The following is a 14,079-nucleotide window of genomic DNA, read 5'->3' as shown; positions in this document are numbered from 1 at the left end:
ACCAAATAAATAGGGTTAGGCAGTTTGTACAGATTGAACAATGTCAGAATATTACTGTGGAGCATATGACGCGTGTTGGGATACACTGAGTGGTGGATGGGATATATCAAACAATCTGACAATGGTGTGAAAATGCTTTAAACCATTACTGAGAAGTAGCATAGAATATATTGTAGTGCATCACAACAAAAATGTGGAGTCTATCACAAAGTGTTCCGATATATCTCACAAGCCATATTGCAAAGTAATATTGTGAATGCCATGGGATATTTCATAGATTGAGCCGATAGAGTGAAAGGGATATTTGACCGAATGGTGTATTGAGTATGGAAATATTCTGAATTTTGTGAATAATGGACTACAGACTAATATTGTGAGGAAAATTGAATATTATGGAATATTTTTATGAGAGATAGCTGCATATAATGAACTGAACTGTGAAAAAACCCCAACTTCTATCGTTATTTATTCACCTTGAAGGTGTTGCTGGCAAATCCAACATTTATTCCCTATCCCAGTTGGTGATCAATGTTTTTGAACAGATCCAATTCTTTTTAGGTTTAGGATTATTATTGGCCCAGTTAAACTTTGTTTACATGCTATCCAATCAGATCAAATCTTCTGGTAAGTTGGCATTTATTAAGGAGGGAGTTGCAGGACTTGGACCCAGCAAAGAAGTGGCAGGCAACATTTGTGGAAAGACTTGGTTACATAGAACAGAGACCATAGAATAATGCAGCACAGGAGCACAACCTTCAAACCATTATATTTGTGGCGAAAATCATGCCAAATTAAAGTAATCCCACCTGCCTGCTCATGATCCTGGTTGCTTTATTTCCTGCATGTTCATGGCTTGTCTAAATACCTCATAAACATCAGTATCGTAGCTGCTTGCACCACAAATCCTCCCTCTCAGCAGAGCATTCCAGGCACGCACCATTAACTGTGTAAAGGCCTTGCAACTAAAATCTGCTTTGACTTGTGTTCACCAGTATTTGACATTTTGACCCTGGGAAAAAGGTTGTGACCATCAATCCTAATTTAATGATGCTTCAGCAATGAGCAATGTTTTCTTCATATGAGAACCACCACATTGATAGGCTCCATAGCAGAAGCGTCCACGTCACAGGGCTGGAAACTGGAAGTATCCTGAGCTAATTCTGCCACCGCCATCATCTATTGCAACAATTGATGGCTCCCACTGATTGTCACCGGAAGTTGCGTCCTTTTCAGGACGGACGATGACAGTGATGTCAACATTTGAAACATGGAAGATGGACACAAAAGAAGACCACATTGATATAAAATGACAGAAAGATGATGTGATGGGAAGACACTTGCATTGTCCACAAAATCTGCCACCATTTAATGTCAGAGGTGTGGCCATCAATTCAAAGGCACCTCATGTCCTACTCACCATGATCATCCATAGTTTCTGCTTGCAATTTTCCATCTTCCAAAACGGATGAGGCAAATAATGAAATAACTGAGCTGTAGATGAAACAGTAGTATAGAAGAATGTTAGAATATATAGTAGTACAGCATCGTACTTCTCCTAATGCTGAAGGTATAACATTTGATCCAAAAACTTGATTATCATTAAAAGGGACACACAAGGAACTTCAAATGCTGTAATGTTGCGTAGAACTAAAGTAACCCAGTGAGTCAGGCAGCATCACTGGATGACAAGAAACATATAAGCCACATACAGCAATGGGCTCAGCACTAATCCCCAAGGCACACCAATAGTCACAGGCCTCCAGTCCAAAAACAACCTTTCACCATCAGCCTCTGCTTTGTTCCATGAACCTACTTCTTTATCCAGTCGGCTAGCTCTCCTTGGATCCCATGCAAACTAACCTTCCAGATCAACCTACCACACAAAACCTTATCATATGTCTTGTTGAAGTCCATACAGACAATGATCATATTGAATGGCAGTGCTGGCTCGAAGGGCTGAATGGCCTATTTCTGCATCTATTTTCTATGTTTCTATGTTGGAGTATATGGCAATAAAACTCGACCACTTGATTTTGAAGCATTCATGCATGGTGGAGGCATAATGTAGTCATTGAGTGATACAGTGTGAACTTCGGCGCAACTAGCCCACAACAAGCAGAGGAGAAATCCTCATTGAGGACCTTCCCCATCTCTTGTGGCTACACACACAGATGACTGCTTTGGTTTCTGAAGGGTCCTATTCTCTTTCTCATTACCCTCTTTCCCTCAATGCACATAAAATCTCTGGATTTTCCTTAATATTATCTGCCAAAGCTATCTCCTGCCTTCTTTTTACCTTCCCGATTTCCTTCTTAGGTGTGGTCCTCAGTTCCTGAAACTCCTCCAAGGATACATGATCCCGGCTGCCTATACCTGACCCATGTCCCCTTCTTTTTCCTGACCAGAGACTCAATTTCCTTTGTCATCCAAGTTTCCTTCCTCTAACAGGAAATTTTCCCTTCACTCTAACAGGAACACGTATGCCCTGAACTCCAGTCATCACTTTTAAAAGCATCCCATTTTCCAAATGTCCCTTTCCCTGCAAACAACCTATTCCAATCAACTTTAGCAAGTTCCTGTCTAATACCATCAAACTGGTCTTGCCCCAATTCAGAATCCTCCCAACAAGTTGATCATCCGCAGATAGACACAAAAAGCTGGAGTAACTCAGCGGATCCGGCAGCATCTCTGGGGAAAAGGTATAATTGACGTTCCGAGTTGAAATCGTTCTTCAGAATGAGAGTCAGAGGAAAGGAAATCAAGAGATATTGATGGTGATATAACCATATAACCATATAACAATTACAGCACGGAAACAGGCCATCTCGGCCCTACAAGTCCGCGCCGAACAATTTATTTCCCTTAGTCCCACCTGCCTGCACTCATACCATAACCCTCCATTCCCTTCTCATCCATATGCCTATCCAATTTATTCTTAAATGATACCAACGAACCTGCCGCCACCACTTCCACTGGAAGCTCATTCCACACCGCTACCACTCTCTGAGTAAAGAAGTTCCCCCTCATGTTACCCCTAAACTTCTGTCCCTTAATTCTGAAGTCATGTCCTCTTGTTTGAATCTTCCCTATTCTCAAAGGGAAAAGCTTGATCACATCAACTCTGTCTATCCCTCTCATCATTTTAAAGACCTCTATCAAGTCCCCCCTTAACCTTCTGCGCTCCAGAGAATAAAGACCTAACTTATTCAACCTATCTCTGTAACTTAGTTGTTGAAAACCAGGCAACATTCTAGTAAATCTCCTCTGTACTCTCTCTATTTTGTTGACATCCTTCCTATAATTGGGCGACCAAAATTGTACACCATACTCCAGATTTGGTCTCACCAATGCCTTGTACAATTTTAACATTACATCCCAGCTTCTATACTCAATGCTCTGATTTATAAAGGCTAGCATACCAAAAGCTTTCTTTACCACCCTATCTATATGAGATTCCACCTTCAAGGATCTATGCACGGTTATTCCCAGATCCCTCTGTTCAACTGTATTCTTCAATTCCCTACCATTTATCATGTACGTCCTATTTTGATTTGTCCTGCCAAGGTGTAACACCTCACGTTTATCAGCATTAAACTCCATCTGCCATCTTTCAGCCCATTTTTCCAAATGGCCTAAATCACTCTGTAGACTTTGGAAATCCTCTTCATTATCCACAACACCCCCTATCTTGGTATCATCTGCATACTTACTAATCCAATTTACCACCCCTTCATCCAGATCATTGATGTACATGACAAACAACAAAGGACCCAACACAGATCCCTGAGGCACCCCACTAGTCACCTGCCTCCAACCCGACGTGATGCAGAGAGAAATAGAACAAATAAATGAGAGATATGCAAAAAAGTAACGATGATGAAAGAAACAGGCCATTGGTAGCTGTGGGCTAGCTGAAAATAAGTTACAGACAATTAACTCATCAGGACAACAGTAAAATTAGTACAACGACCAGGGTGGGGGTGGGGGTGGAACTGGGCGAACCGTTTACTAATGCCATCTTGGACCACTGCCAAGACATTCTCTTTAATCAACAAAGCAACATGTATTTAACCCCCACCTCTATCTCATCTGTAGCATCTTTACCCTGGAACATTAAGCTCCCAGTCCTGTCCCTCTCTTAGCCAGATTTCTGCATAGCTAAAACTTCCTAGTTGCTCATACCCATCCATGCCTTTAGTTCATCCGACATACCTGTCAGATCTTTTGCACTAAAATAAATACATTCAATCCGACAGTCCTTCCTCGCTCCCTGCCGTACTCCTGCCTATCCTGACAACTGAACCTCGTTTCATCACTTGCCATACCTACTTTCAACCTCTCACCTACCCCAAACCTGTGTTGGATCCCACCCTTCTGCCAATCTAGTTAAACGAGGAGCACAAGCAAAACTACCTGCCATGATATTCGTTCCCCTCCAGTTCAGATGCATCCCATCCATCTTGTACAATTCACCTCTACCCTAGAGGGGAGCCCAATGGTCCATAAATCAGAATCGTTGCTCCTGCGCCAACTCATCAACCACGCATTAATCTGTCCTCCTATTCCTATCATGTGGCACTGCGTGAAATCCAATCCTCGAGGTCCTCCTTTTTAACCTTTTGCATTGCTCTCTATATTAATTTCACAGAACATCAGCCCTTTTCACACCTGATTATTTTTTAGCAACATGCACAACTTATGGCTGCTCATTCTCCCCCTGAAATGGCCATGCAACTGTTTGGATATATCCTGGACTCTGGCACCAGAGAGCCAACACATCATCCTGGTGTCCCCATAATTAGCAAGTCTCCTCCCACTATGGCTCTACCTAACATTGCCCTTCCTCGCTATGCCTCAAAACCAGGCCACAGATCTGACTACTACGGCTGCCTACCCGCGACGGGTCATCCACCAACGGTATCCAAAAGCATACAGATGTTTTGAGTATGAGAATCAGATGCCAAATGAGGTAGTTGAAGCAGGTTCTAAAACAGCATTTAAAAGACATTTGGACGAGTAAATGGGTTGAAATAGTTGAGAGGGATATGATCCATTTGTAGGTACATGGAACCTGCTTAGGTGGTTTTGCATCTTGGTCGGCATGGATTGATTCTGAACAGCTTTTATTTGTGCTTTATGCTTCCATAACCACGAGGGAAATAATGGAAAGATCAGTTCAGAAGCTTGAGGGAATACAATGAGTACTTACTGTCTCTGAAAGTATGGATCTGAGGAGTTAAGAGCGTCTGACTGAATAATCCGTTCAAGCAAAAGGCCCTATTTGAACCATGGGAACAGTGATTCAGGCTCAACAGGACAAGCTCCTCACCTGGACTGCATGTCCTTTGTAGCATTTTCTTGGTGTTTTATGGGATTTAATTTTTTTCTTTTCATTAATTTAGCTCCTTCTTGATCAGATTGCTGGTTGCATTCTCCTTGACTTCTTGCAGGTTCTCCACCTTCGTCACACGAGAATTGCACTGTATCACCTTGATATTCCACAGTTTCCATTTGTGGCCTCCCGTTTCTCATTTCTAACAAGGTGGTTGGTGGAACAATTGTGCTGTAATTTAAACAGACCAAAGGGAATGTTACAGCATTTTAATTACAGAATATCAAAACAGAATATGATGGAAACACTCAATCGGTAGGGCAGCTTATGTGGAAAGAGAAACATAGTTAATATTTTGGGTCAAAGGCCTTTAATGAGAACTGAGAAAAAAATGTAAAAAGATTAATTTTAAATTGTAGAGATGATGTAGGGAAGGATGTTGTCTACAAAAGAGAATATCTTGATTGGGAGAGACCAGGATTGCCATGGGGATCTGTTGTAGTGGTTCTCTCGTCACCTGGGTTAAGTACAGCTAACACAGTATGATAAAGAGTGTTAAGTACTACAAGATAATAGGAATAGGAATACTTTATTGTCACATGACGAAGCACAGTGAGATTCTTTGCTTGCATACACAATATATGCCAATAGCCGCCACCTACCGTGCTGACTATGGTGCATGTTCAGCACAACAGGGTGTTCCATGGAGACAGAAAAAATTAGCCAACATCACAGACATATGACCTATAGCAGAAATGATCGGTTCTGATGTAGAAAGTGAGTTAGCAATGCATTATTGCTGCTTCATGCATTTTTTACAGAACTCTAAACTTTCTTCCTGTATACTGCCAATTTCCATCCAGCTCTCATCAGTCCGTTTCTGCCTCAGCCCTACAAAATCTGGATTACTCCATCTCAGGGGATATGTTTACTGTAAATATCCATTATGGGCCTTTAGATTCACATAGCTATCCAGGACATCTTTCCCTCACCCAGCCTCCTATATCCACTGTCCAGTTCCTACATCAGTCATATTTGCTTTGAAGATCAGACTTTCCACAAAGGTGCTTCTGTCCTCCTTCTTCCTAAACCTTGGCATGTCCACTATGGTGGGGGAAGAAGACATTTCAGAGGCACCCGTGTGGAAAATCTACTCTCACCCTCATCTGAACAGAGCAAGGATATTTTCCTGATCTTCATACTGCATCCCATGGCCACCACATTTATTGCTTTTGTTCCCCCACAAGCTGCAACTAGACTCCATCACAAGACCTCTTCCATCAACAACAACCTCACAATGTTTTCCCATACTCCTATCCTTTCACCTCTTCCTTTTCCACCATCTGAGGACCCAAACTCTCTTTCCAGACGTGCCACTTCTTCCAGTGTACAGCATTTGGAGTTCAATGTGATCTCCTCGACACAGGTGAAATCAGATGCAAATTCAGTGATCACTTTGCAAAGCACGTGTTCAGTCCAGCTTGATCCTGAATTTCCTGTGAAACGCCACTTTAGTTTTTCATCACACTTCCACTCTGATCCATCTTTCTGTGGTTATGAGGCCTAACAGTTTAAGTAATTGCAGCACATCTTCCATTCTAAATATATTACAGCCTTTCAGACGATATCCCACTATACAACTTCTGACAACTCACTTTCTTTCTGTATTATAACTGTCCATTTCTGCTACAATTTTCCTTTTTTTTTGTTTTAGAGATACAATTTGGAAACAGGCCCTTCAGCAGAATGAGTTTGCGCCGACCAATCATCACCCATACATACACTCGTTCTATCCAACACTAGAGAAAATGTACATGATCCAAATTACCTACAAACCTGCATGCAGGGATGTGGGAGGAAACCGAAGCACCTGGGAAAAATCCATGCGGTCACAGAGGGAATGTACAAACTCCATACAGACTGCATCCATGGTCAGGTTCGAACCAGGGTTTCTGGTGTTGTAAGCCAGCAAACAGTACCGCTGCTCCAGTGTGCTGCCCGAGTCATCCACCTGTGGTATTGCCTCATTTATTTGTTTCTATTTGCACCATCGGCCCTGCAGTCTAACATTTTGTTGCTTGTGCTATTACTCTCGAATTGCGCCCATTGACTGCATGATTTCTACAGTTCCACGGCAACCCTACCTCACTAACTCATAGATTTCTTCCCCAACTTGACAACTTAACTTTTGTTTGCTCACTTTTCTGGCAATTGATTTCAGTCTGAAACATTAAAACTATTTCCCTTTCAACAGATGGTGCGTCACCTGCTGAACCTTCCCAGCATTTTATGTTTAAACATCTGACTTCCAGCATTTGCATTTTTAATTTGCGTTTGTAACCTCCAGACAAGAATTCCAATAACTTCCTTGCAGATTTCCTCATGATTCTCTCCAAAGCCACCATATTTCAGATGTGACTTGTGCCAAAACATGATCATTCATTACTCCTGTATTCACTAACCTGCATCAATTGCTGCTTAGCAATAATTGTTTTTATGCTGACATTCATGGTTTCAAATCACTCCATGTCTCTCCTTTTTTTTCTCTGTAAGATCCTCCAACCCTCCAAAGTATTTCTGCTCCTTCAATTGAGAATCCCAGATTTTGACTGCTCACATTTGGCCTTGTTTTCAGCTAACAAGACCAACTTTGAGTTTCCATCACCAAATCTGACTATCTTTCTACTTTTCCATCCTCTTCAGGAAGGTCTTTGACCAACTACTCAGTAATTTGCTCAAACACAGCATTATGTTAAATTCGGTTTGAAAAGCTTGTGGTGCTTTATTGCTCTAAAGTCACATACAAATATTTGTTTTGTTATTGATGGTAGAGCCAACAGTGCCATTCCTCCTTAGAGGACTGGTAAACCAGCTGAGCAGCAGTGTAATACAGAGTGATTGAATGAAACGCTACTCCATTCATCATTTGCATCTCAATTGAAAATACTGCATTCATAGTTTTTCTCAATTCCTTTTCTGAATCTGGGCATTGCAGGCAATGCCAACATTTATTTTCCATCACTAATTGCCCTTGAGAAGGTGGGGATGGTGAGCCACTTTCTTAAACAGCTGCAGTCCTTCTCACAATCTTATGGGCAGGAATTTCATGGCTTGGAACCAAATATGAAAGGACAACAATGTATTTGCAAGACAGGATAGTATGAGACTTGACAGAGAACCTGGAGGTGATGGTGTTCCCATGCAGCCCTTGTCCTGCTTAATGGTGAAGGTTAGGAGTTTGGGAGCTGATGTCGTAAGAGCTCAGGCCAGTGCACACGCTATATTTTATAGCCAATAAGTAAGCCTTAGAGCAAATAAAGTTTGGGGTCATTGATGGTCTTTCAATAAAGTAATCTGTTTTGTTCTGGAAGGTGTTGCTCATCTTGAGCGTTTCTGGTACAGCACTCATCTAGGCAAGTGGAGGGCATTCCATTACTCTCACTTTCCACTGTGGTAGAAAGGCCTTGGATGTCAGAAGGGGAGTTACTCTGCAAAGTACCCAACGTTTGGGTGTTCCGAAAGTGGTTATGCAATTGGATTTCTGATCAGTGGTGATACATAAGGTGGAGAATGCAGCAATGAAAATGCTATTCAATGACAAGAATTGCTCTTGTTGAAGGTGGACATTTTCTGGCACGTCTGTAATATTACTTGTTATTTATTTGCGTATGCCCGAACATTGTCCAAATCTCGCATCATGTGACCATTATCTGTTTCACTTGATGGGGTGACAATGGTAACTTCCACTATGCATATCACCTCTCACTCCACCCTCCTTACATTACAAGTAAAATTTCAAATAAGGTTTTCAATAAATGCAATAATTAAATAAAATGTGATGATTTGCAAGGCATTAGTGAAAATACAGAGAAATGTAGTCAAATGAATATCTCTTTCATCCCAGCATAAAATTATATTATTGGATTGTAGTTTACAGGATACCAATTGAACCACAGAAACAATAATAGGACAAGTTCCTCACCTTGGCCCCAAGTCCTCAGCATTCTCTTTATGTTCTGTTGAATTGAATTCATTTATCCCCATGCGCTTAGAACTTTCCAGCTCAGAGAGATAGTCACCTTTGCATTTTTCATCACTTCTCATCAGATCGGTCGCTTTGCTGAAGGAAAAGTGTGCATTGACTTAACAGCAAAATTTACAAAAAGATTACATTCATCCATTTACTCTATTTTACATAAACCACGTTCTGATGGACAAACAAAGAGGGCTGTGCAATTTTTATGGAAAGACCAGTTAATTTTCTGAGGCATCTGATGTGTGTGAGAATAAACAGAAGGGTGAATAAGATGAATCAGACAATAATTGAGAATTGTGTAAGAAATTTGTATTGCTGTGTGGTTTGGGATTCAAATCAAGAATTTTCCCTGCAAAAGTCACTTGGTTTATTAGAGATACAGTACAGTATATGCATTGTATCAGCAACATTTTCAAAGAGAACATCGTGAAATTTATCCAAGGATAATGATAAATATTTTTTAATCAAAGCTTTTGAAAAGATCCTGCATGGTACGGTGGTGGAGGTTAAGGCATAAAGGATCTAGTATGAGCTGGCTAATTGGTTCCAAAATTGGCTTGGTGATAGGAGGCAAAGTGTAGTAGTGAATGGATATGTTTCTGATTCAAAGTTTGAGATAAGTGGCATACCCAAGTGATCAATACCGAAAACTATAATGTTTATCATATATATTAACAAATGGTATGTAAATGCAGGAGACACAAAGAATACACTTGCTGGTTTACAAAAAGTGCTGCAGTAACTCAGCAGGCCAGGATGACAAAGATAGACGATGTTTCAGATCAGGATCCAACAGGACCTTGTCAAATGCCTTGATTAAAGAAGTCTGAAGAAGGGTACTGACCTGAAAAGCACCTATCCAGGTCCGTCAGAGATACTGATGAGCCGCTGAGTTACTCCAGCACTTTGTGAATGATGACTTTTTCATGGGTTTTACGATAGTTATGAATAAGGATAAGTTAGACTTTGGGGGAAAGTAGTAAATTGGGGTAAATCATGAAATTTAAAGATATTTAACAGCCCAAATTTCGTTCAAACCAAAAGGTCTGAATGACAATAAAAGGAATTCAATTCAATTCAATTCAATTCAAATGAACTATCGCTGATCTATCTTTTCCTCTCAAATTCATTCTTCTGCCTTATCGCCTTAACCTTTAACAACCTACCTAATGAAGAAGCTGTCAATCTCTGCTTTAACAATGCCTATGAATTCTATAGATTCACCACCCTCTGGCTAACGAAATTCCTCCTCATCTCCTTTCTAAATGTACATCCTTTTCTTCTGCGGCTTGCCCTCTGGTCCTAGACTTTCTCACTAATAAAAACACGGCCACGTCCACTCCCATCATTCTAAACTCCAACAAGTACAGGCCTAGACCCGTCAAATACTCAGCATATATTAACCCAATCATCCCTGGGATCATTCTTGTAAATCTCCTCTGGACCCTCTCCAACGTCAGCACATCCATCCTCAGATATGGGGCCCAAAATGACCCACAATATTCCAAATGAGGTCTGGCCATTGCCTTATGAAACCTCGGCATTACATCACTGTTTTTATATTCTAGTCCACTTAAAATGAATGCTAACATTGCATTTTCCTTCCTTACTACCAATTCAATTTGCAGATCAATGTTTTAGGAATCCTGCACCAGCACTCCCAAGTCCCTTTGCACCACTTGTTTCTGAATCCTCTCGTCTTTCTAAAATAGTCTACGCCTTTATTCCTTCTTCCAAAGTACATGACTGCATGCTTTTCAATACAGTATCCCATCTGCAACTTCTCTGTCCACTCTCCCAACCTGTCCGAGTACTTCTGCAGACACCTTGCTACTGCTACACTACCTGTCCCTCTATCTGTTAGAGGGTTATACCCTCTAACCTATGATATTTCCACCCTGGGGAAATGTTCTGAGTGCCCCCCTGATCTGTGCCTCTCTTGTTTTTCTTTTAGCTAATACCCTCTAATCTAGGCAACATTCTGGTAAACCTCTTTTGCACCCTCTCCAAAATCCCCCATATAGTTCCTGTAATGGGGCAATCAGAACTGCATGGAATACTCCAAATGCAGCCTATTTTATGTTTTTTTATGGCTGCAACCTGTCTTCTTGATTCTTAACTCTATACCGCAACAAATGAAGACAACACTACATGGCTTCCTTTCTCAATTTCTTAGCGCTTCTTTATTTATTTCTTGGTTCTGCTTTGCTGTTAACTCCGCCCTTTCAGTATTTCCAAGAAATTCTGCTTTAATTTAAAATGTCTATAGTTTCTTTGACTTTTGAAAAAGAGTTTGCACATTTTAACTGTTCCTATTGAAAATATATGACTAATGGGTTGGCAATACTTACTGGGTTACTTATAATAAATGGGAATAATAACTCAGTTTGACCAGGACAAGATCCTCACCTGGACCCTATGGCCTTCGTGGCATTTTCCCGGTCCTTTGTGCATTTGATTTCACTAATTGCCTTGCCGTTCACTTCTCCTTGATCAAACAGATGGTCACCTTCCAGCAGGTTGCATTTTCCATCACTTCTCACAGCTTCACTTCCTTTCCCACAAAAGGGTTGCTCCACACCTGTAAATACATTAAGTAAAAGTGTGCAAAGGGTTGGAATTCATGTAATTTCTTTCTGATTTGAAATACTTGCTCAAATATGGCAGTGGTGTGCAATGTCAGCCTTTCACTGAATGATATCTCTAGGATGTATCTCTGTTACAGAGCGGTGGGACAAGATGTATTTTGCCCCATATTCCTAACATACCTCAAACAACTCTAAGCCCAATCAAAATTCAAGTGATAATGCTGATGACAATTTGTGTTTCAGCTCCAGACATGTCTCCTGCCAAGTTGTTCCACTACATGTTGGCAACTACCCAGTAATCTGGAATATTGCCAGATGCATTTGTTCTCTTAAACACAATACAACTCCAAACCAATCAACCATTCTCCTCGGTCAGCAATCATTGGCAAAACAAAATATGTTGAAATACAGTATCCCTTATTCAGTCAATTATGTAAACCTCCCCCCCCCCCCCCCCCTCACCCCACCCCCCATTGACACCTTCTACACTTTACGCTACTTAATGAAAACAGCCAGCTTAATCAAGGGTAACATACACCCCGCTCATTACCTCTTCTCCTCTCACCCGCTGGGCAGACAATAAAAGAACTTGAAAGCATGCAACTCTAAATTCAGGAATAGCTTCTTTCCCGCTGTTACCAGACTACTGCATGGGCCCCATAAGCTAATGGATGTTTCATAGGCTAAGAAAAGACTCCAAATCTACCACTTGCAGCCCTTGCACTTCTTTCTGATCTGAACTTTTTCGCCACCTGTAAGACTAACACAGGTCTGAAGAAGGGTCTCAACCCGAAGCGTAACCCATTCCTTCTCTCCAGAGATGCTGCCTGTCCCACTGAGTTACTCCAGCTTCTTGTGTCTATACACATGATATGTTTTCCTGAACCAAAGTTACAGCCAAACCTGATTCTGTTCCCAGCTTACTTACGTTATGGTGTTAATAGAGGAATTTCCCTTCAAAATAGTAAGTGATAGCAAGCAGGTAATTATTTTAATTGTTCAAATGAGCAAATATGTTAAATATTATGGTATTGATAGATGAAGACCACTGGTGAGATATTATTAGACTGAAGAAAGACTGGCTTCTCTTTCTTCTCTCTTAAATGAAAAATTAGATGTCAGCATCATTTCAAAAACCTACTCAAGCTTACTCACCCAGGTGGTTCCCAGCTTCTATTTCCATGCTGTCATCTCCCATTCCTGACAAAATAAATGATCTGCAATCTAAACAACAAAAAATATACATTTATTTATTCATGGGATATGGGCGTCACAGGTTTTTCCATTTTGTGTGGTCCCCAATTGATCCTGAACTGAGGAAGCTGTGAAGAAGTTACCACATTGCTGTATCCAGAGTCACACAAGGCTCGACCAGACAAGTCAGAGAGATATCATCCCTAAGTGAGCAGAGACTCGACACAAAACGTCTCCTATTTATTTATCTTCTACAGAGATGCTGCCTGACCCGCTGAGTTACTCCAGCTTTTTGTGTCTATCTTCGATGTAAACCTGCATCTGCAGTTCCTTCCTACACACAAGACTATAAGACACCAGCAACCCCGCGATACTGTGCAAACCTGCGGGGTAAACACTACAACACCCCAGGCCCGGGGGTTGGCACGCCAGGCGACTGGTCCCCAGCAAAGATCATAGATCTTTAAAGCCCCGCTCTATAAACTTTAGTCCCCAGTTACCTCCGCTGTCCTGTGCCCGCCGTTACCAGGGCAACGCAGCCCACAACAACCCACAATTCTCAGCGGCATGGACCTCGCGAGGTTCCAGCGAAGCATGCGCAATGCGATTCTCCGCGAGCCCCAGGACAAGTCATTTCAAGAAACTTGTTGCTGCAATATGACTTTAAGAAGGAACTGCAGATGCTGGAAAATCGAAGATAGACAAAAGTACTGGAGAAACTCAGCGGGTGCAGCAGCATCTATGGAGCCCCCGAAACGTTGCCTATTTCCTTCGCTCCATAGATGCTGCTGCACCCGCTGAGTTTCTCCAGCACTTTTGTCTCGCTGCAATGAATGTGTGTGCTTGGCCTGGACAGATATTCAGGTAATTGTCGACTTACAGGGAAATGGGGCCGTTTCTGAAAAATCAGGTTGATTATCAACAGCCTG

At 41.5% G+C, this 14,079-nt stretch overlaps 1 protein-coding gene across 2 annotated transcripts in view; it reads right to left on the bottom strand.

Annotated features, from left to right (window-relative positions):
* dnaaf1 (dynein axonemal assembly factor 1) overlaps positions 1-13,703 on the bottom strand; it is a 38,116-nt gene extending 24,413 nt beyond the window's left edge. Inside the window, exons 1-6 of one of the 2 annotated variants that reach the window (XM_033035956.1) lie at positions 13,651-13,703; positions 13,112-13,180; positions 11,778-11,949; positions 9,315-9,452; positions 5,330-5,563; positions 1,418-1,491 (exon numbers count right to left, since the gene is read on the bottom strand). In XM_033035956.1, coding sequence (XP_032891847.1) covers positions 1,418-1,491; positions 5,330-5,563; positions 9,315-9,452; positions 11,778-11,949; positions 13,112-13,154 — 661 coding nt within the window. In that variant the 5' untranslated portion in view covers positions 13,155-13,180; positions 13,651-13,703. Of the gene's footprint in view, positions 1-1,417; positions 1,492-5,329; positions 5,564-9,314; positions 9,453-11,777; positions 11,950-13,111 lie in introns of both variants that reach the window. The other variant, XM_033035957.1, reaches the window with a different exon arrangement.
* Positions 13,704-14,079: the final 376 nt, after the last annotated feature.

This window comes from Amblyraja radiata, chromosome 17, assembly GCF_010909765.2.
Source record: "Amblyraja radiata isolate CabotCenter1 chromosome 17, sAmbRad1.1.pri, whole genome shotgun sequence".
Taxonomy (NCBI): Eukaryota; Metazoa; Chordata; class Chondrichthyes; order Rajiformes; family Rajidae; genus Amblyraja; species Amblyraja radiata.
This window is presented reverse-complemented; position numbering and strand designations above follow the sequence as displayed.